Source organism: Myotis yumanensis, unplaced genomic scaffold (genome assembly GCF_028538775.1).
Source record: "Myotis yumanensis isolate MYYU_CA2020_CCGP unplaced genomic scaffold, mMyoYum1.0.hap1 SCAF_9, whole genome shotgun sequence".
Taxonomy (NCBI): domain Eukaryota; kingdom Metazoa; phylum Chordata; class Mammalia; order Chiroptera; family Vespertilionidae; genus Myotis; species Myotis yumanensis.
Window position 1 is genome coordinate 4,793,979 of NW_027223760.1, and position 20,146 is coordinate 4,814,124.

Here is a 20,146-nt window from a genome sequence, read left to right on the forward strand (position 1 = left end):
GTTGCTCACGGCTGCTCATCTTTACGACCTTGGTCTCCAGTGTTCCCACTCCTGGCAGCAGGGGGCGGTACCGCTTCTCAGCCAAGAGTGAGGGAGCAGCTCCCGGGAATGCCTGTGACTGACAGCCTGGCTCCTAGAGAGCTGGGTCAAAGTGGAGTATGTAGGGTAGGACTGCTCTCCAAGAATTACCACCCCCACATCCGCACAAGTTAAAAGACAGAGCTTGTCATTCTGTAATTTTAATCCACAGGGCTGGGTTAGGCATCTCAGTCGCTCTCATAACACCTGGTCCAGTCTCTTATGGTGAATCTTCAATAATAAATATTTGAATGATTTGGAGATTAGGTTTCGAGATAAAATACTCCTGAGAGAGGTAAGGGAAATCTAAAATCCACCTAAAGAACACGGAGAGGGTGGCTCAGTGGCTGAGCATCAACCTATGAACCAGGAGATTGATTACCTTCTAAGTCCCGCTCAGGGCACATGCCCGTGTTGTGGGCTCCATCCTCAGTGTGGGGCGTGCAGGAGGCAGCTGATCAATGATTCTCTCTCATCATTGATGTTTCTAGCTCTCTCTCTCCCTTCCTCTCTGAACTCAATAAAAAAAATATATATTTTTAAAAAGAACACGAAGAGGGTGACAGGAGGCTTTGGAATACCACTGCTGGGAGGGGCCTTCCAGATTGGTCAGACCCGAGGTAGGGAACCAGGCCTAGAGAGAGAAAGACTTCGCTCATTCCCAGGTGTTAGGCGAGTCTCCGCGGACTCTGCACAGACGGGGGAAGGCACCTGGGGAAGGGAGGGAGAGGTGGCCGGGCCTGGGCAGCCGAGGGAAGAGCTGCAGCGCCAGTGTGGACTACGGCCCCTCTCCGGGAACTGGGTGGAAAGCAAGAAAGAGGGCTCTCAGTGGCAAGGGGTGTCGGGGCCGGGTGGGTCGAAAGCCCAGGGCACTGCGCTCCGCAGATGCCGCTCCTGCAAGGAGAAACTCTGGGTGCGTATGCGGCTGGTCACCTCCTGGGTGCGCAGCGTGAGCCCGAAAATGTCCTCGTGATAGCGTTGCTGATCCTGCGGGGAAAACAGGAGATCAGAACCCGGCAGCCAGACTCGGCCGGAGCACGCCGGCCCCCTACCCGGCAGCCGCCCGCCCACGCCCGCGCCCTCGCACCCGCAGCACGCCGATGAAGTCGCCGGCCTCGTCCAGCTCCATGTTGCCCTCTGTCGCCAGGATGCGCTGCACCGTTTGCAGGACGCTGGTTGCCATGGTGACGTCGCCGCAGACAAACATGTGGCCCCGTTCGTGGCACAGCACGCGGTGCACCTCCGCGGCTAGCTCTGTCCGAAGGATGTCCTGCACGTAGGTCTGAGGGGAGGCAGGGTCAGGGGCCGCCCGGGCCAAAGTGAACTGGGGTGAGGTCTGGAGCGGTGGATGGAACAGGGGCGGGGCTTGGGGGAGGGTGGGGGAGACCCCTAGGGCCTTGGGCCAATGATGGGGCTGGGCGGGAGCTGAGGGGCCAAGCGGAGGGTGTTCACTAAGGGGGCGGGGCGGGGCTTGGGCCTGATTCCCCCCCTCCCCCCTCCGCCGTGCGCGCCGGGCCTGCCCACATCCTTCGCTTCAGGTTGCCCCTGCGCCCGCCGGGGTCCCCACCTTCGGGCTGTTGGGTTCCCGGGAGAAGGCGGTGAGAACGCGGCCGAACACCCCGCGCTGCTGGGCACCCTGCACCTCATCGCGGTAGAGGTGGTCAAGCTGGGAGCATCGGCAGCCAAACACCAACGTCATGGGGGCGGGCTGCAGGCCTGCAAGCAGCGCTGCGGGTTGGAGGCTGCCTCCCCGGGCGGGGCGCACCTCTTGTTGGCTACTCTCGCCCAGGCCGACAGCCCCCGCCTTTCGGGCAGAAACAACCACTCTGGGCTGTTTGGCTTCTAGGTGAGCGCAGGACGTATTTCTCAGAAGCCTTGCCTGATCCTGATTCACAGGGAAGCCCACGTTCACCCGGGGCGGTGCCTCTCCTGGGCTCCAGTGGCCAGTGTGTGGCGCTAGAACACGGGCTCAGTACCCAGAATTGCTGTCCTTTGCACCCTCTGAGCTGCAGTGGGGATTCTATCTGGCTCCTTCCCTGCTCCAACCCATATTTCCCCCCACCTTGGGCTCCCACACTTCCTACCGTCCTCTCAGTCACAGCCCCCCTTCTTGTGACTTACCGGAGGCCTTGGGCACCCTGTGCCCACCCTGAACACCCTGTACCTCGGGTCCTGGCCTGACCTGGGTGAGTCTTCCTGGGGCATTTCTGTCTTCTGAGCCTCAGCCCCGTCCCCTTCCAGTTCTCTTTGTCCTTAATCCAATCCAACCCCGACTTTGTGCCCAGCACTAGGAGGCCAGACGGGCACTGCCCTGGCCTCTAGGCCTTCCCCTCCCCTTGAACTTATTAGATCACCTTTGTGGCCCATTCGTTGCCCTCTTTCCTACCTGGTTCCTGCACTCCAGTCCCCACCTCTTTGTCCCTAGATTGTGACCCCGTCATCCCTTGGCCCCCCAGCCGAACCTTTGCTCTCAATGTCGTGCAGCCGCTCCTGCCAGAATCCCCGGAAGGGGGCGATGCCAGTGCCTGGGCCCACCAGGATGCAGGGCAAGCTGGGGTCGGGTGGCAGCCGGAAGGAGGGAGCCCTAGCAGAGAGACATTTGGTCAGGCCTCTTGCTTCCCCGCTTCCCAGTCCTACCACTTGTGCGGGGTGGAGAGAGGAGAACTTGGTTTCTGTTGGCCACCGAGTGACTGCTTTGTCAAGTGCTATGACCGTGTCTAGTTCATAGTAGGCATGACGTGTTTAGTAACAACTCTGCTAGCTGGGTGAAAGGAAACACAGTGCAAACCTGAACTGAAGACCATTTTGATGTCTCAGTTGAGGAGAGTTAGAAACTAGGGGAAGGGAAGGCCAGTCTTGGTTTATGAGTTCCCTGAGTGTGCTTATTAGTCTCCGTATTGGTAGGTAGTTTGTATTCAGTAGGTCACAGCCTATTTGTAATTTCGCCTCCTGGATGGGTTTGGGTCACTGGGCCTAGCTGGTGCCATCCTGGGAACTCTTCATTGTCCCGCCTGAGACTTTCGGCTCCTCGCTGCTAGATGGGGCAAGACTTACACAGCATGAGGGGAGGGTATCCTGAGTCCTCCTTGATCCTACCGTAACTGAACTAGTTCTCCCTGGACTGAGAGGGGCTTGTCCTTGAACAGGCACAGTGCCTAAGCGCAGTGGTCGGCAAACTCATTAGTCAACAGAGCCAAATATCAACAGTACAAAGATTAGAATTTCTTTTGAGAGCCAAATTTTTTAAACTTAAACTATATAGGTAGGTACATTGTTATTAACTTAATTAGGGTACTCCTAAGGCTTAGGAAGAGCCACACTCAAGGGGCCAAAGAGCCGCATGTGGCTTGCGAGCCGCAGTTTGCCGACCACGGGCCTAGGGGCTGTGCCTCCCAACCTCAGGCTGAACCCAGCCCTCCCTCTGGGGGCCACCATTTCAGAGCAGGACCCTACATCCAAATTGGTGAAAGGCCCAAAGCTTAGCCCACGTCCTGGAGTGGCTCAGCCGGATACCCTGTCCCGGATATGTGAAGTGGGTCTTCCCTGCTCCCAGTCACACCCCCCACCAGCGCTTCCAGCCTCACCCTGTGCAGCCCCCACAGAGTCCTCCATCTGTCCTGGCCGCCCATGTGGCTCTTTCTCTGCCCCTGCTCGGACAGACATTCTCTTCTTGTCTGTCCACTCCATCCCCTGACGTGCTCACTTACCCCCTGATGAAGCAGGGCACAGGGTCTCCGGCCTTGAGCTGGCTGAGCCATGTGGAGCAGACTCCATAGTGCAGGGGACCCAGCCCATCTAGTTTGGGAGGAGAAGGGGTCAGTGAGGGGCCCACTCCAGGGTCACTATGTGGCCCTGACCCTGGTCCTGCCCCACCTCCCCAGCCTCACCCTGGGTCCGGTATGCCAGCACGGCCACTGTGAGGTGGATCTCCCGTGGGTGGACACTGGGTGCTGAGCTGACGGAATAGTACCGGGGCTGGAGCAGGGGTAGCTGGGTGAGGAGCAGCGGGGCAGGCAGTGCCACCGACGGAAACTGCTCCAGCACCTCCAGTAGCGTGGGGCAGCGGAACCACTTCCACTCCTCGTAGCGCCGGGGGTCCTGGGGGGTGGGGTGCAGCGTGCTGGAACCTCCCGTGCTGCCTGCTGACTTCACCTTCTGACCCCACCAAGCCCAGCCTTCCCGCACACCTTCTCCGTGCCCAGCTCTTCCAGACCTTGAGCATTCTAGATGCATTAGTGACTCTGAGCTGGGTCAGAACTTGTGAGCCAGGCAGGCCCCCCTCCCCCCAGCTCATCCAGCCTCACTAGCCCCTGCTCCCCGCACTGGGTGGCCCCCAACCTGGCTGAGGGTCTCGAGCTCCTGCTGTTCGCCGGGCTCTTCAGCCAGGGTGCTGAGCAGTCGAAGGAGGCGAGGGCTGGGCGGGGAAGTGATGTCCAGGAAGAAGGTGAGAGCCTGGCGCAGCGTGCACGGGGGCAGCCGGGGGTCCCGCACCCAGCCGGGGGGAGGGCCACCTGGGGGTCGTGCATAGAGGAGCTCTGAGGAAGGGGCAGCCGGACTGGGGTGATGATTGCTTCTTGGAGAGGACATGGGGCCTGACCATGCCTCGTGTTATAGGTGACCTTGCCCTTGAAAGCGGTGTTGGAACTGTCTGGACAGCCCCCATGTTGCTTCTTTTGGGGCCCCCGGTTGGATTGGGTTGGTTTGGGCTCCTCTACTTCTCCCCCACCCAACTTATTTTCACTCCAGGCTCGGGGGGCAGCGGAAGGTAGACCGCATGCCAGCTACAGAGCAGGCTAGTGGCCAGGCGGAGCTTTTGGGAGGAGCCCTGAGGCCGGAGACAGCCTTTAGGCCAGCGATTCTCAACCTGTGGGTCGTGACCCCTTTGGCGGTCGAAGGATCCTTTCACAGGGATCGCCTAAGACCATCCTGCATATCAGATATTTACATTACGATTCATAACAGTAGCAACATTACAGTTATGAAGTAGCAACGAAAATAATTTTATGGTTGGGTCACAACATGAGAAACTGTATTTAAAGGGCCAGAAGGTTGAGAACCACTGCTTTAGGCTAAAGGTGTGGGGACAGGTTCAGAGAACAGAGCCTCGCTCTGTGGACTGTCCAGCTGAGCGAATGTGGCAACCTTTTGCCAGGTCCTGAACCCAGGGAACCCTGGTGCCATGAGGATGGAGCAAGCCCTCAATGCCATGCTTCAGACCGAGCCCCCTCACCAGGGCTGCCCTTCTCCAGCTGCTCCACGGCCACTGGCTCGCCTGGGGGGGGTGGGTCCTCCACGTGGCTCAGCAGGGCCTCCACAAGGCCGGGCCGGTTGGGCGGGCAGACGCCGATGTGGTCCCCCGGCTGGTACTGGAACCCCTCCTGGCCTCCAGTGTCCAGGCGCACCAGGATCGTGGCCCGGCTGGGGGTGAGGAGAGAGGCAGTTACAGGGAGTGGGAGGCAGTATGTGGGAGGAGGAGGGTGCCAGGGTCTGGGGAAGGAGGGGCTGGGACAGGTGTGGGGGGGAGTCTTCCTCACGTGGACTTGCTGCTTTGCAGGTTTTCCACTGAGAGGACTGTGGCCTGGAACATCTTCCTCCTGTGCACGTGGATCAGGCCTGGGGGCAGGGGGTGAGACAAGCCTGAGCCAGGGAGCGGGTGCCTGGGAGTTGGTCGTGGGACCCTGGAGGGTCCAGAAGGCCAGCAGGGTCAGCGGGAGGTCAGGGCGCACCTGGCAGCAGTTGGAGGCCCTCGGCCTGGGTACTTAGCCGGTACCTCTGGCGCTTCCAGCTCCGTTTGGGGCTGAATATGTCCCGGGCAGCGGCCTTGGCATCTTCTCCCACGCAGAAGGTCTCGCAGGAGGCCTGAGGGGCAAGGTGATGAGGGCTGTGGAACTGAGGGGGGCTGATGGGGGAGGTGGGGCTGGCCTGTTGGGTCCCCAGTTGCCACCTGCCTGGGACTGTGGGAGCAGAGGGGTCCGGGAGTCGGGGGGCACCATCCGAGGCTCACAGACGACTGTGGGATCGGCTGCCATAGCGGCAGGAGGGAGAATGGGACCGAAATGGAGGCTGAGGCTGCGGCCCTTCGATCTTTAGCCCACGTCCTGCCTCGGCCGCTGTGCTAGCTGTCCCTTTGCATGGGTTTCTGTCACGGCCACTAGTTCCGTAACCTGGAGTGTTAGTCTGGTGTCCGAGGAGCACCGTGCTTGGCACGCGGTAGCACCCGCTGAATGTGTCTGCCGTTCTCTGTGTTCAGACCCGCATTAAAGTTCTGCTCTTGCCCTCACAGTAAACCTCCTGTTTCCCTGTCTCTACACCTCAGTAGGTCCGGTGACGATGACATGAGATACTTTATGTAAAAGGCCGCGGAGGGGTCTCTGGCAGCCTGCTCTGCCCTGCACCCATGCAGGGGCCGGAGGAGCCGCTGGAGCCCAGCCCCAGGAGGGTCCGTATTTCATTAGTTTCTGCTCAGGCACAAGTCTGGTGAACCGCATGGCCAGCCCCCAGCTTGCAATCCCAGGCGCATCCAGCTGGGCCTCCCCTCTCTTCTCACCCTGCACCGCCAGTCCTGTTAATCTTTCCTTTGTGCGTGTGAAGTCTTATATCTCTTCCTTCCTTCCTTGGCCCCCTCCCTTCCTTCCTTCCCCCACTGCTACCACCCTCGTTAGCCAGAGCCTTCCTGCTTCCAGCGGGATTCTCCTCCGCCCACCCTGTGCCTCTAGACCAGGTCCCGAAACTTCACGTTGGGCCCCTTCTCTTGTCCCATTCCTGACCTCCGGTTGCTTCCCTGTGTCTAGATTCTGTGGTCTTGTTTTCCATTCTCATCTTCTCCTCCAATCTGAGCTTGTTTTTCCAGCTTGACCTTCTCCCCAGCAAACCCTCCACCTGTGCCAGGCGGCCTGCCCAGCCCATCTCTGGGACACCCTCCTCCTCTCCTCCTCCCACACCTGCTGAGCTCAAGCCCGGGAACCCCAGTGGGACCAGCACTGCCCAGAACACTGTCAGGACTGGGAGAACAAGCCTCCTTCAGGTCCAGGCATGATTACCAGACCAGGCAGAGCTGCTTCTGCAGGGAACCCGGCTTAGAAAGTTACAGCCCCGGGACTCACCCCTTGGTACTGCCCCAAGCCTGTCTGCCTTCTGATTTCCCTGAGTTTCTGTGCTGGCCTCAGCTCTACACTCACCTCTGCCTAGCTCTCTCTCCATCCTTTCCCTCTCCCTGCGTCCTGTCCCCCCTGAAGCCCCTCCCTTTGTGCGCCCACTCAGGCCCCCACCTGCCAGGGCCTGTCTGCCCTCTTTAGTCCTGGCCAGCAGCCTCCCATGAGGTTAGGGCCATGTCATCCACTGCTCAGGACTGAGCCAAATGAGGGTGGACTTTGGAAGGAACAGGAAGAGACCAAAACACCCAAAGGGATTGGGCGGCAGTGAGGCCCTGTCTTAGTATTGCAGGTCTCAGTGGGGAGGTGTCCAGGTCTGAGTGAGTCAGAATTGGGGCCGGAGCAGTGACAGGGGTCAGATGCTGGGACAGGCCCAGGGCTCACCTGGAAGGCGCCCTTGGCCCAGCCGCGGAAGGCCTCCTCCTGGCCGCACAACTCGTCGCCCTGGCCCAGAGGCAGGAGCCGCTCCCCACCCAGCTCTTCCAGCCGTGTGTCCACCGCGCGAGCAAAGGCGCAGAAGTGGGGGTACGCCCGGGAGCCCAGGCCGAACACACAGAACCTGGGGGCAGGGAGCTGTCACGGGAGCCCACTCCGTTCCAGCCCCTGTGCCCGGGGAGCTTGCCCTCCCGCTCGCCTCCCTCCCTGAGGCCCCCAGACCTGAGGGTCCCCAGCGCCCCTGCGCTGTCTGTGTTGCTGGACTCCTTCCTCTTCCGCCGCCAGGAGGTCACCAGCGGGTCTGTGCAGGAGACGCTGTTGAAGCGCATTTTGTAACTCCTGGCAAGAGAGGACAAAGACAAGGGTGACACAGGGGACTGGAGACATGGCACAGGCTCAGACACAGCCAGGGCACAGCTTCAGGGTCTCTGCATCGGGGACAGGAAAGGCCCTGCCTGGCTGGGCTTTGCTCTCTGGTGCTGTCTCCGGTGGAGGCTGAGGGTCTCTGTGCCTCTGCTCTGCTCTGCCTCCTTCCCTTCTCTGAAGGACTGATGCCTCTTAGAGTCCCGGGACTGCAGGGGGGCAGGTCACAGGAAGGGGGGCTGTGGGAGGCTGTGGGGGGGGGTGCCAGCTTGTTGGAGGCACAGAGGGGGAGCTCCTCACAGCTGCCTTCCTTTCCTGTCTCCCGGTGCCTCATCGCCTCCGGCCCCCAGACCGCCCCCCCCCCCCCCACTCACTTGTGCTGTTCGGGCCGAGGGGAGCTGTTGTAGGGGCCCGACATCTCCATCAGGGCCGCCGCGAAACTCTGCGAGGGGAAGCGTGGGCATCGCGGTTAGTTCAGTTGTAAGTACACAGAAGCTTAGGCCAGCACCAGGCTGGACCTTCTTATTATTTGTAACTTTCAATTTGAAAGTGACTTTTTGAGAACATTCCAGAAGCATGCAAAGTGATAAAAGAGAAAATCTGCCCTCATCTTCCCTCCAGTCTCACCCGAAGGCACGTAAACGCCTGACAGGCATTTGACCATCTCGCCCATTTCCTGTTGTCTTTATACACATACCTGCATTTATAATTTTTTAAAAAGTAAAAATGGGCCCTGGCCAGTTTGGCTCAGTGGATAGAGCGTTGGCCTGCAGACTGAAAGGTCCCGGGTTGATTTTGGTCAGGGGCACATGCCCGGGTTGCGGGTTCGCTCCCCAGTCGGGGGCGTGCAGGAGGCAGCCAATCAGTGATTCTCTCTCATCATTGATGTTTCTATCTGTCTCTCCCTCTCCATTCCTCTCTGAAATAGAAAATATATATATATTAAAAAAGTAAAAATGGGACTAAACTGTATTTACCTGCTTTTAAAAAAATGTATATTTTTATTGATTTCAGAGAGAAAGGGGGAGGGGGAGAGAGAGAGAAACATCAATGATGAGAAAGAATCATTGATCAGCTGCCTCCTGCATGCCCCTCACGGGATCGAGCCTGCAACGCTGGGCATGGGCCCTTGACTGGAATCAAATCCAGGACCCTTCAGTCCGCAGGCTGACACTCTATCCGCTGAGCCAAACCAGCCAGGGCTTTACCTGCTTTTTATCACTAGTCTGTCACGGACCTCCCTCCAGGTCAGTACACAAAACTGCGTGGCTATGCTGTCTGCCATGACATGTACCTTTCACATATGAGACTCCCTCTGACCGAGGAATCTGGGTGGTCTATGACCAAGGCTCAGACACTCAGGTACTGCTTCCTCTTTTGCATATTTGAGTAGGGTGGTCCTGAGAAGTGGGGTTGCTGAGTCAGGGGACTGCATCAGGGCAGGGGACTGCTCTTTCCTCACTGCCATCAATGCTGGGCGTCATGCCCTCGCTGGTTTGGCTCAGTGGATCGGCCTGCAGACTGAAGGCTCCCAGGTTCAATTCCGGCTAAGGGCACATGCCCGGGGTTGCAGGCTGGATCCCCAGTGGGGGGCATGCAGGAGGCAGCCGAACAATGATTCTCCCTCATCATTGATGTTTCTATCTCTCTAACCCTCTCCTTTCCTCTCTGAAATCAATAAAAGTATATTAAAAACAAAAACAAAACCACCGGGTGTCATGAGTCCTAATGTTCCAGCCAGTGCTACAGGCGGACTCCTGGCACTGCCGGCACGGACACCTCCCTGAGCCGAGCCACATTACCGCTGCCACGGAAGCAGCTTAGAACTACTCAGCCTTCGCGCAGGAAACAGCAAAATGCGGCCAGGCCATTGCATCCAGTGTCAAATGCAGGTGTATTTGGGTCTGTCAGGTTCGCCATAACTGGCCTGTCCTACCTTAATTTGATTTTTAAAACATTTTGTTGAAGCGCAAAGTACAGACAGAAAATCAGACATATCATAAACGTACAGCTTTCTAGATTTTCACAAACCGAACAGACTGTGCAATCAGCATCCCATCAAGAAAACCCACCGGCGTCCTTTAAGTCACCTCGGTGCCCCTCCCTGCCACCAGCCCACCCCAAGGGGACCAGCGCGCTCCTGAGCAAGGCAGCACAGGTGCGGCCGCCTCCTTTTGACCTTTACACAGAGTGAATCCCACGGTCTGTGTTCCTTTGTGTCTGGCTTCTCTCACCCTACGTGGCATTTTGAATCTCATCTACGTCGTTATGTGGTTGTCATCCGTCCACCCTCCTTACTGGGAGGCGTTCGAATATACCGCAATTTACTTATCCGGTCTGCCGCTGACAGCCACTTGGGCTATTTCCGGTGTGGGGAATGATGAACAATGCTGTTATGAATATTCTTGTTTGTGGGTTTAGTGAATATATCCCATTTTTTGTGGGGTGTATGCCTAGGTTTGCTCCACTTTTTAAAATTTGAAACACAGTTTACATACATAGAAATGCACAGAAGTTAAGGGTGTAGTTCCATCCGTTTGGCAGTTAAATAAAAAAGTTAAACATACATCTACCCGATGACCCAGCCATTCCACCCCTGGGTATTTTTCTAAGAGAAATGAAAACATAAGCCCACAAAAGCCTTGCACAGGAATGTTCATAACAGCTTGATTCACAATAGCTGGGCACTGGACCGGGCCCAAGTGTCCGTCCACAGGAGAGTGGAGAGAAACACGGGTAGTCACACAGCGACGCTGCTCGCCGCCTGGGACCGCACCCCGAGCCCCCCACCTGGAGAGGACCTGAGAGCTGGGTGAGCGAAAGAAGCCGGGGTACTGTGTGCTCCCCTTTCCTGCCTTCCGAGGGCAGATGAACTAACCGGGGACAGAAGTCAGAAGGCCTGCCTGTGGGCAGGGGGAGGGGGAAGGTTGACTGGGAAGGGGGTTGATGGGGGAATTGACAACGGAGCTTTTCAGGGCAATGGAAATGTTCTAGATCTTGGTAGTGCTGCGGGTCACATGGATGTAAATACTTTCATACTAAACAAAAGCTCGTGGTTCTATTTTTCTTTAAAAGGCCTAACCCAGGCAGCAAGGTAGGGGAGAGGCTGACATCAGCCTCCTGCTTTAGGCGCGGAGAAGCCAAAGGCAGGAGGGCGCCAGGAGTGGATGGGGACAGAGATGCTTGGAAGATGATGGTTAACCGTAAAGGACTGAATGGTGCTCAAGTTTCTTTCTTTCTTTTAATATTTGTTCAGAAAGTGAAAGGTACCTAATCTGCTGACATCTGAACAGGGCTAGTTTCTTCCGTTAAGAAGAAAAAGCTGAAATTGCGTATTAAATGGAGTATTCCTGTTTTCCTCAGTTGTCAGTATCCCAGAGCAGCCTCACAGAAGTGCCTTCAGCGTGTTACACAGTTGCACTGGGGATGGAAATCACTCGAGGACCCAGTAAAACAGTGTTGCAGCTCGAGGGTGGGCCTGGAGTGTGGCCCGTGTAGGTCACACTCTGGGGGACTCTCATGCTCGCCCACTTTCCATCATGGGCGGGGGGGGGGGGGGTCTTGCCCAGCCACCCCAGTGTTGATTCTCCCCTCACCCCCTCCCCTCAGGCCTCACCTCTCCATTCTCTGGGGGATCCCCATTCCCAAATGTGCTGGTCACCACCAACACCAGCGTCTCGTGCTCAAGGGACACCACGTCATACTCATCCATGCACAGGACCTGTGGGTGGGAAGACAGATGTCCTTACTGCCTGGTCCTTCTCACTCTGGCTTCCCTGGCGGGCAAGACGCAGGCCCCGACTTGGTCCCTGATTCCCCGTGGATCCCCGGGATCCTTGTGAGCCCTGCCTTGTGACCCTCTCCTATCCTCCAGGGCATATCTGAAGGGCTGCCCCCCTTCCAGATTCCTGCCTCTGCAGGCTCAGTCCTACCCGGGGGTCGAAAGCCTTCCGGAAGAGCCTCCCCAGCTGCTGCGCGTAGCTCTGGGCCCGGCCGGTCTCGGAGCCGTACAGGATTGTGGCCTTCACACGCTTGGCCATCACCGTGCCCATGAGTGAGGCAGAGATCTTCACCGCACTGCGGACGAGGGTGGGGTGAGGGGATCCCAGGCGCACAGAGCTGGGGTCCCCCCAGGCGCGTGGGCCAAGCAAGGCCTTGGGGCCCTGAGTGGTAGGCATGGAGGGGTGGTGCCAGACCACCACTGGCTGGTCACTGGGTGTGGGAGAAGGGTGGCACTCCTGGGGCACCTACTTGGCCACTTCCTTAAAGGTCTTCTTCCTGGTGATGCCGGCACCCTTGGCTCCACTTCCCTTCCAGGGATCTGGCTGCAGGGGTGGAGGGGAAAGTGAGTAATGAAAACAGCAGCCCGGGGGGCTGCTTGGTTAGAGCCACCCTGGGGGACCAGCCGGTGGGTGAGCACCTGGTAGCGGAAGGCAGGGGACAGGAAATAGTTGACCATCTCCTGATGGAAGACAGGGGTGAGGCTGCCCGAGATGGGGGGCACGATCCAGGCCCAGTCGGCAGGGCAGCCCCCCCTGGCCTTCTGCTCATTCTCCAGGTGCTTCATGAAGGAGGAGGTGGCGGCGTGGTGGTCCACGATGGTCACCTTGGCCAGCTGGGCGAGTGGGAGGGGGTGGCTTAGGCTCAGCCTACAGGCCCCACCGCTCGTCACCCCAAACCCAACATATCCTCTGTTCTCCCAACTGCACGTGGCCCCTACCAGCAGCATACAAGGTCACTCTCAAAGCTCAGCAGACAATAGCAGCTCCGCCCCCCAAACCCAATGTCCTAAACTCTGGACACCCCTTAGAAGTACTCAGCAGGCACTGCACCCGGCATGCTCTCTGGAACGAGTTTCCAAAATCCAGTGGGTGGCATAAACGTCAGTGCCCAGTGTGGCCTGGGGCCCAGAACTGCTGAGCACACACTAGTCGCTGGGGTCCCAGCACACACAAGCCCCGTACTGCAGCACCCGGACTAGTGTGTGCTGTGCCCAAAATGCAGGCCCCGTGTGCGCCATCATACCTGGCCGTGGAACTCCTTCCCACTGTCCAGCTCCTGTGCCTCCCTCTCTGGCAGCCCTGCCCTGTCCTCGCCCTCGCCCTCGCCCTCGCCCTCGCCCTCGCCCTCGCCCTTGCCCTCCTGGCCAGCCCGGGCCTGCGCACCTGGTAACTGTGCAGCACAGCCAAGTTGATCTCCACTGCTGCCTTGTCTTTCCACAGGGACGAGGTTGTCCGGGTGTCCAGGTCCATGCAGACAGCCACATCCTGGGAGCAGAGGTGGGTGGTGGTGTAGGCACAGGGTGGGGAGGTGCCGACAGCGTCTTTGCCTCATACTCGGGAGTGGAAGCAGTGAGGTGGGTGGGTGGCCCTCTGGGAGGCCCGTCTACCTAGTTTGGGGCGGGTTCGGGTCCTTGCTAGCAGGGGCACCACAGAGCAGAGACCTTGGGTTAGACCAGCCGTGGGCAAACTACGGCCCGCGGGCCAGACCCTGCCCGTTTGAAATGAATAAAACTAAAAAAAAAAGACCGTACCCTTTTATGTAATGATGTTTACTTTGAATTTATATTAGTTCACACAAACACTCCATCCATGCTTTTGTTCCAGCCCTCCGATCCAGTTTAAGAACCCATTGTGGCCCTCGAGTCAAAAAGTTTGCCCACCCCTGGGCTAGATCCTTCTCAGCCCTGGGCCTTAATTTCTCATCTCTAAATGGGTCTTCACAGTTTGGGGTCAAGGTCCATTTTGAGAATTTTTAAAAAATATATATTTTATTGATTTTTTACAGAGAGGAAGGGAGAGGGATAGAGAGTTAGAAACATCGATGAGAGAGAAACATCAACCAGCTGCCTCCTGCACACCTCCTACTGGAGATGTGCCCTCAACCAAGGTACATGCCCTTGACCGGAATCGAACCTGGGACCCTTCAGTCCACAGGCTGACGCTCTATCCACTGAGCCAAACCGGTTTTGGCCATTTTGAGAATTTGATGTAAGCTATGGAACTATAGGTCCTATTCCCAGAAAAATAACTACATAGAGTTAACCCTTGAACAACAGGGGTTCACTTACACGCTGGTTTCCCCAACTCACCCTCAAAGTTCAAACCTGTGATATTCAAGGGTCAGCTGTATTCCTGGGAGCAGACACACACAGCCCTGGTGCTCCCAGGCGCCTATCAGCTCTGGCCTAGGAGGCAGCCTGGCCTGCCCATGCTCAGCTCCTCCCTCTGCTGGCATTCTGTGGCTCTGTTTGCACCAGTGCCTGGACCCTCCCGCCCTCCTGCAGCTGGGGCTCACCTCCAGGATGTTGTAGCGGTGAGGGTCACACAGGTTCCGCATGCCGATCTCTGTGCTCATGTACCAGCCACTGAATGGGGCCGCAGGAAACTCCAGGCCCCCGATTTCCAGCAGCATGTTGGACACAGCCGGCAGGGCGTACCAGCGCAGGCCCAGGGCTGCAAACCACTCCAGCCTGGGGGCATGGGGCTCGGGGTCAGGCCCCTGTGGAGACTTGCCTGCCTGGGCACCCTCGGGGCAGCCCCCTCCTCCACCGGCCCATTCCCTCTTGTGCTCACGTGGGGTGCTCCAGTGGCACCTCGAGGACTAGCTCGGGGGGCACAGTGAAGAGTTCCGGGGGCTCATCTGGGGCCTGGAGCAGCAGGGGCAGCACGTCGAAGCGACCGTTGCCTGGGGTCCAGCCGTGCTGGATGCAGAGCTGTGGGCGCCGTTCATCAGCCATCGCCACCCTTCCTCCCAGGGACCCTCAGTGGCTGGATCTCGGTCCCCTCCCCCGCCCCCCCGGGACCCTTCTTGGGCATCACTCATCTTCATCTGGTGAGGTCCCCTCTCGCTGCTTCACTGACCCCTCTTTGACCGCCCCACCCGCACCTCACCCCAGAGCCCTCGCTGGATGGCCGGCCCCTCCTCCACCTGGCTGTGCCCACCTCGGTGATCTCCACGTTGGCTGGGTCCCCTCGCACAGAGCCGTCCTGCTGCCTGTAGCCTGCATAGCGCACCAGTTGGCTGTTCCAGATTCGGAAGTCTCCCCGGCCCGGGGCGCGCTGGGGGAACACTGTGATGGCCGAGCTGACGGGAGAGAACTGGTCAGCCCCAGCCTCTCTGCCGCCCGGGGTGGGCTGGGGCTGGCAGGCTCCGACACTCACCGGAGGTTGCCCCGGTTGGTGGCGTACTTGATGTGGCTGCAGATGTAGGTGAACATCTCCTGCGCGGAGCTGCAATCCCGGGCATCAAACACCTGGGCCGCGAGGCAGGGCGAGAGCAGGGGTGAGGCCAGCCCAGGAGGAGGTTTGGCTGCCGGAGAGAGCAGCGACCTCCCTCTGCAGCCTGAAGGCTGGGGGCCACTTGCTGGGAGCCCACTTCTCTCTCCTCTCAGGCGCTTCCCTGACCATTTGCAGCCACACTGACCCTTCCTGCCCTGACCTCCACCCCCCGGATAGCCTGGTCTGCTCCTTAGCCCACCCGACAGGGGAAGACTTGGCACTCAGTACAGAGGAGGGACCCAGTCACTGCCCTGGGGAGGGGCACCAAGGGACGGGGAGGCCACCTAGAGGTGTGGGTGGTGGGCTCCCCATTATTCACGGTGCTTAAGCGAAGTCACCAAGTCACCGACTCTCCCTGGCACATTGGCGCTGGGGAGGGAGGGGGGCAGCGAGAGCTGGCTTTCTGGTGCTCGGAGGAGCCTTCCCCAGCGGGAGGGAGGCTGGGAGGCCCCTTCTCTGCCTGAGGGCGGAGGAGACTTGTGCTAGTGACAGAGCAGGAGGTGGCAGGGGCTGGCCTGGGGCCAAGGAGGGGTATAGCAGTGAGTGGGGTCAAATATGGAGGCTCTGATGGGTTCAGAGAGGAGCTAGAGCTTTGAACCACTTAAAGGGCTATGCACGCGTCAGGTAGACTGTTCTCATTCTACTTGGTGCTCCTTTGGGATTGACTAAGCACGTGGCTTTATTCCAAAGGCTTTGGTGGTCAGTTACAGCCAGGAGACCAAGGTCATGCGTTCAGTTCCCCTGTGGGTCAGCTTGCTTCCCTGAGCGCCACACACTGTCCCAGGAGCCCAGGCGTGCTGAGTCACGTGGTGGGGCTGTGCAGGGGGCGGGGGGGGGGGGGGGGCGTGGGCTGGGCACGGGGCTGGAAGGGAGCAGTGTGTTTGGGGTGAGGGGACTAGGCCGGGCAAGTGAGGCCCGCCTGGGAGAGGCAGTCTGGGCTTTTCCAGAAGGCGGCTCCCATGGCTCTGTCAACCCCCAGGGAGCACTGCTCAGCTACCCTCACTGACGCCGTGAGGCTGGTGTTTCTCTGCTGCGGCACTGCAGGGGTTTAACTGGGCCAGGGCTCCCAGGGGAGCCAGTGTCTGAGGGAACAGCGGGAATCTTCCCACTGCTTGGGACCCTCCAGGAAGCATCAGGAGCTGCCTGCACCCCTCTTCCTCCTTTTTTGTGCCCCCCACCCCCATCCTGGGTGCTTGCTAGTCAGCCACACCTGCAGCTTCCCCCACTGGATCCGGCCCACGCAGCGCGGGGCGTTGCGCCAGGCCTGCTTGGCCCCGAACACCAGCTCACTCTCCCGCAGCTGGTAGGTGCCTGTGGCCGCCACCTCGGCTTCCACCTCCTGAAGACGCTGCTCATGGGCCTGGGAGCCGCTCCTGCGGAGGAGAGGGGAGCAGAAGGAAGTGGAGGGGGGGCGCGGAGAGAGCCCCTAAGACCATGTGGGTGGGGGTGTGGGGGAGGCCCCTGGCGCTGAGCTCAGGCTCCGTGTGGGCCGTATCAGGAGGGGGATGGGGGTGACCCTGGGGCAGGACAGGGTGGGCTGTGGGTGTCAGGTCGGGGTCACACCTCTTGATGGAGCTGTAGTACTGGTTGATGAAGTCCCTGGCCTGGCTCAGCAGCTGCTCGGCGGGTGGAGAGCCCTGGGAGGGCCGGCTCTGCAGTTTCCGTGGAAATACCAGGGAGCCCAGGCAGCGTCGTGGGGTGCAGGGCCCGTCCTGGGTCGGTGGGGAGCAGAGGTGGAGCGAGCAGGGAGCACACGGGTCAGGGCCAGGTCAGGGTGCGGGAACCAGGGGTCGGGGCAGAGGGAGGTTGAGTGAAGAGGTGTGGGCTCAGGGCCGGGGCTGAGGCTGGAAATGGGGTGAGGTTGGGCTGGGTGAGGGCAGGACTTGGGCCAGGGCTGGAGGCTCGGAGTCCCCAGGTCCCTGCCTTCCCTTAGCTCCTCCGCTTCTTCTTAGTCTTATCTCCTGGCCAGTTTAGGAGGGACCAGACCTCAGCTGATGGGGTGGGGATTCCCCTTACCTGCTGTGCCTGGGCACTCAGGGTGTCATAGGTGATGCTCCCCACCTCCCAGTTCTTCACACGAGGGAACCTGGGCCCCTCCGGGGGCCGGGTCAGCGGGGGGCTGTTGGGAGCGGGGAGTGTGTTTCCTTTTGGATGAACCCAAGGCCCCACCGACAGCACCAATACTCCCATTGGTTTGCTGCTTTCTTACATTTTCTCTCCCTTCACCACAACCCTAGGAGGTAGGCAGTGTCTGCATCCCATTCACAGAGGAGGGACCTACTGGAGGCTCAGAGAAGTTAAGTATCTTCCCAGAGGCCACACAGGCAGCGCTGGTCCTGTCCACACACAGGCCCCCCCCGCCCCCCTGCCCCGACTTGGGGCTGCTGGGGTTGAACCCAGGCATCTAGCAGTGTTCTAGTGCTGAGCCCCCAGCCTCTGGCCCAAGGCTGGGTCCTCATCCCCCTGCTGGGCCCACTTCACCTCTTCTGAACATGGGGTGTCCAACCCCCCGAAGTTGCAATGAGCTGGACATTGAAGGTGTAGAGGCCCGTGCCCAGCAGGGATTCTCAGCCCAGATTTCCCTCCTCACTCACACCCCTCCTGACAGTAGCCATCGTGTGAAGGGAAGCCTCGGAGGCCTTATCACTTCCTCCCAGAGCCGCCAGGCCAGCCCCCGGGAGGAAGGGAGGGCCTCAGGCCGCCGGTGCGCCTGTGCGGAGACCTTTCCGCGGAGCTGCCTGTAGCCCAGCCACCCTACCAGCCGGGCTCCCCACCTGGACTCCAGTTTCCTCCGTCCAGGGACCTCTGCCCCAGGGACGCCCCTTCTGGGGCTGCCCATTACTTTCGGGGTTGATGGCCATGAGGAGGAGGGGCCTGGAGCAGGGGGAAAAGACCTCAATCTCCCACCCCAAGGACCTGTGCCCTGGCTCTCCCTTCCCACAAGACCTGTCTCCTTGGTCTCCTGTAACTACCCCCCCCAACCCCCCCCAGCAACTTTCTTCTGTTCAATCATCATCCTGTTTGTGGAATACTTGTCCTGAGCTGGAAGCTGACAATAGGTATGCTACATCCCCATTTTATAGGATGAAGGCTCAGAGAGGTTAAGTAACTTGCTCAAAGTCAAACAGCTCTTGGCAGCAGAGCAGCATTCAAACCTGGTAAGTGGGTGCCCTTACCTCCGACTTTCACCTACTGCCTGCGGTCCCTGATCCTGGTCTCTTGTGTGAGTGCCCCTCACGTCCTAACCCTGACGGTCCTGTTCTGTCCACACTGACAGCCCTTTTGCACTGGCACTGGCCCTCCTGGCTGGGCTGCAGGCTCCAGCCCTTCCAAGCCCTGTGTTCTGGCTCTCCTGTCACCTGCTCCTAGCTCACCTGGGGTCTGGCGCAGGCAGGGGTGCGGGTGCGGTTGCTGGTGTCCAGCTGGGCTCGGATGCCGCAGGGGAGGCTGGGCCTTGCTTGCCGCACAGGCTGAGGCCCAGCCCCAGCCCCAGGCCGCAGGGTGGCCCAGGCTCCTGGCCCACGCTCTTCAAGTTGCCCATGTCGACCTCGCTTCAGCTCTGCGTCTCTGAGCAGAGCCCGGCCTTTTCCTTAGGAAGGGGAGGGGGCTCTCCGGTGCTGGCCCTCGCCCCGCCCCTGTCCACACACAATGGGACAGGAACAAGGCAGCTGGGAGGCTCTAAAGCCTCGGGCTCCATGCCCGCCCGCCCACAGGGTGGGGAGCGGACGCCTGGGTTCCGCTCCAAGGACTGGGGCTGATAAGTGGGAACCCAGGTGTCCAGCTGTGTTCTGGGGCTGGAGTGCAGGAGCCGGGGGAGGGAGGGGGTGCGGGGGCAGGGGATGGCAGAATGGCCAACCAGAGGGTCAGAAAGGCTCTTCAGTGGTGTCTGACCAGGGAAGACCTTGAACCTGGCCCTTGCCGTGCCCTAAGAGTCCTGTGGAAGGTGAGCACATGTCAGCAACAAGGGATGAGTCCCAGACTCTCAGTGACCACAGGAACCTCCAGGGCCCCCTCAGGCACTCTCCTCCTCCACCTTCCCTACATCTCAGTGTCGCCCAACCCCGCCTTTGAGTCCCTTAGGGATATCGACCCAGCAGGGATGCAGTGACCTTTTGTCCTTGAGTCTGGCATTAGGGCATCCCTTCCCCTCCCAGCCCCAATTTCCTGGAACCCTGCCCCCCTGTGACTCAAGTGGGGAACACAAAATTGCAGGAAGCTGCCATCCAGGGCCTCCACCCCCTACCCTGTCATCCAGTGACGTATGTTTCCCTGGGGGTGGTAGGTCAGCTGATAGATCCAGTAGTCAGGGCTGAGGCGGGACTGACCACTGGGGAGACCTTAGAGCACTAGCAAGAGAATGGAGACAGGGAAACCACAATTCCCAGAATGCAGATGGTGCACACCAGCACTCTCCAGACACCTCAGAGAGTGGTGCATGCTGGGATTTGTAGTTCCAAGACATCTGTGGCCTGGAGAAAGGCCATAGGCTGGGGCATCTGGATCTACAGGGGTCCAAGCCGTGTGGATCTGAGACCACAGAGACCAAGAGAAACTGCAAGAAAGAAATGGAAGTTGAGAGACAGGACAGGCAGAGACTAGGAGGGGCAGACAGGCAGACAAACAAACATAGATTTGTGTTGGCTGGACTCCTTTGGAAAGCAGTGAGGATAGATTGGGGTGGGCCTGGATGGGGGGTGGCTGGCGGATCAACCGGAAGGAAGGGGTGTGCTGTGAGCTCTGGGGTCACAACAAGAAGGTAGGGTCTGCCAGCTTGGAGGGAGGAGGGTGAAGGGGCCTTGTAAACTTGGACAAACCTGAGCTCCTAGAGCAGGGGTGGGC

At 59.4% G+C, this 20,146-nt stretch overlaps 1 protein-coding gene across 1 annotated transcript; it reads right to left on the minus strand.

The window, feature by feature from the left end:
* Positions 1-223: 223 nt before the first annotated feature.
* Positions 224-18,849, minus strand: NOS3 (nitric oxide synthase 3). Its single transcript, XM_070423665.1, has 26 exons — positions 18,682-18,849; positions 17,324-17,426; positions 16,871-17,019; positions 16,518-16,680; positions 15,191-15,282; positions 14,972-15,113; positions 14,603-14,742; positions 14,325-14,499; positions 13,193-13,294; positions 12,448-12,642; positions 12,279-12,352; positions 11,960-12,104; positions 11,644-11,748; positions 8,402-8,469; positions 7,887-8,003; positions 7,614-7,788; positions 5,805-5,937; positions 5,613-5,691; positions 5,309-5,496; positions 4,417-4,589; positions 3,966-4,176; positions 3,786-3,873; positions 2,541-2,662; positions 1,646-1,794; positions 1,166-1,360; positions 224-1,065 (listed from the first exon to the last, which is right to left on the minus strand). The coding sequence occupies exons 1-26, from the start codon at positions 18,846-18,848 to the stop codon at positions 904-906; spliced, it is 3,612 nt and encodes a 1,203-aa protein (XP_070279766.1). The 5' UTR covers position 18,849; the 3' UTR covers positions 224-903.
* Positions 18,850-20,146: the final 1,297 nt, after the last annotated feature.

Coding starts and splice junctions, on each gene's coding strand:
- NOS3 (XM_070423665.1), bottom strand. CDS start 18,848: ATGGGCAACTTGAAGAGCGTGGGCCAGGAGCCTGGGCCACCCTGCGGC. Junction 12,105..12,278: donor ACCTTTAAGGAAGTGGCCAA/GTAGGTGCCCCA, acceptor CCTCGTCCGCAG/TGCGGTGAAGATCTCTGCCT. Junction 2,663..3,785: donor GTGCCCTGCTTCATCAGGGG/GTAAGTGAGCAC, acceptor TCTCTCTGCTAG/GGCTCCCTCCTTCCGGCTGC.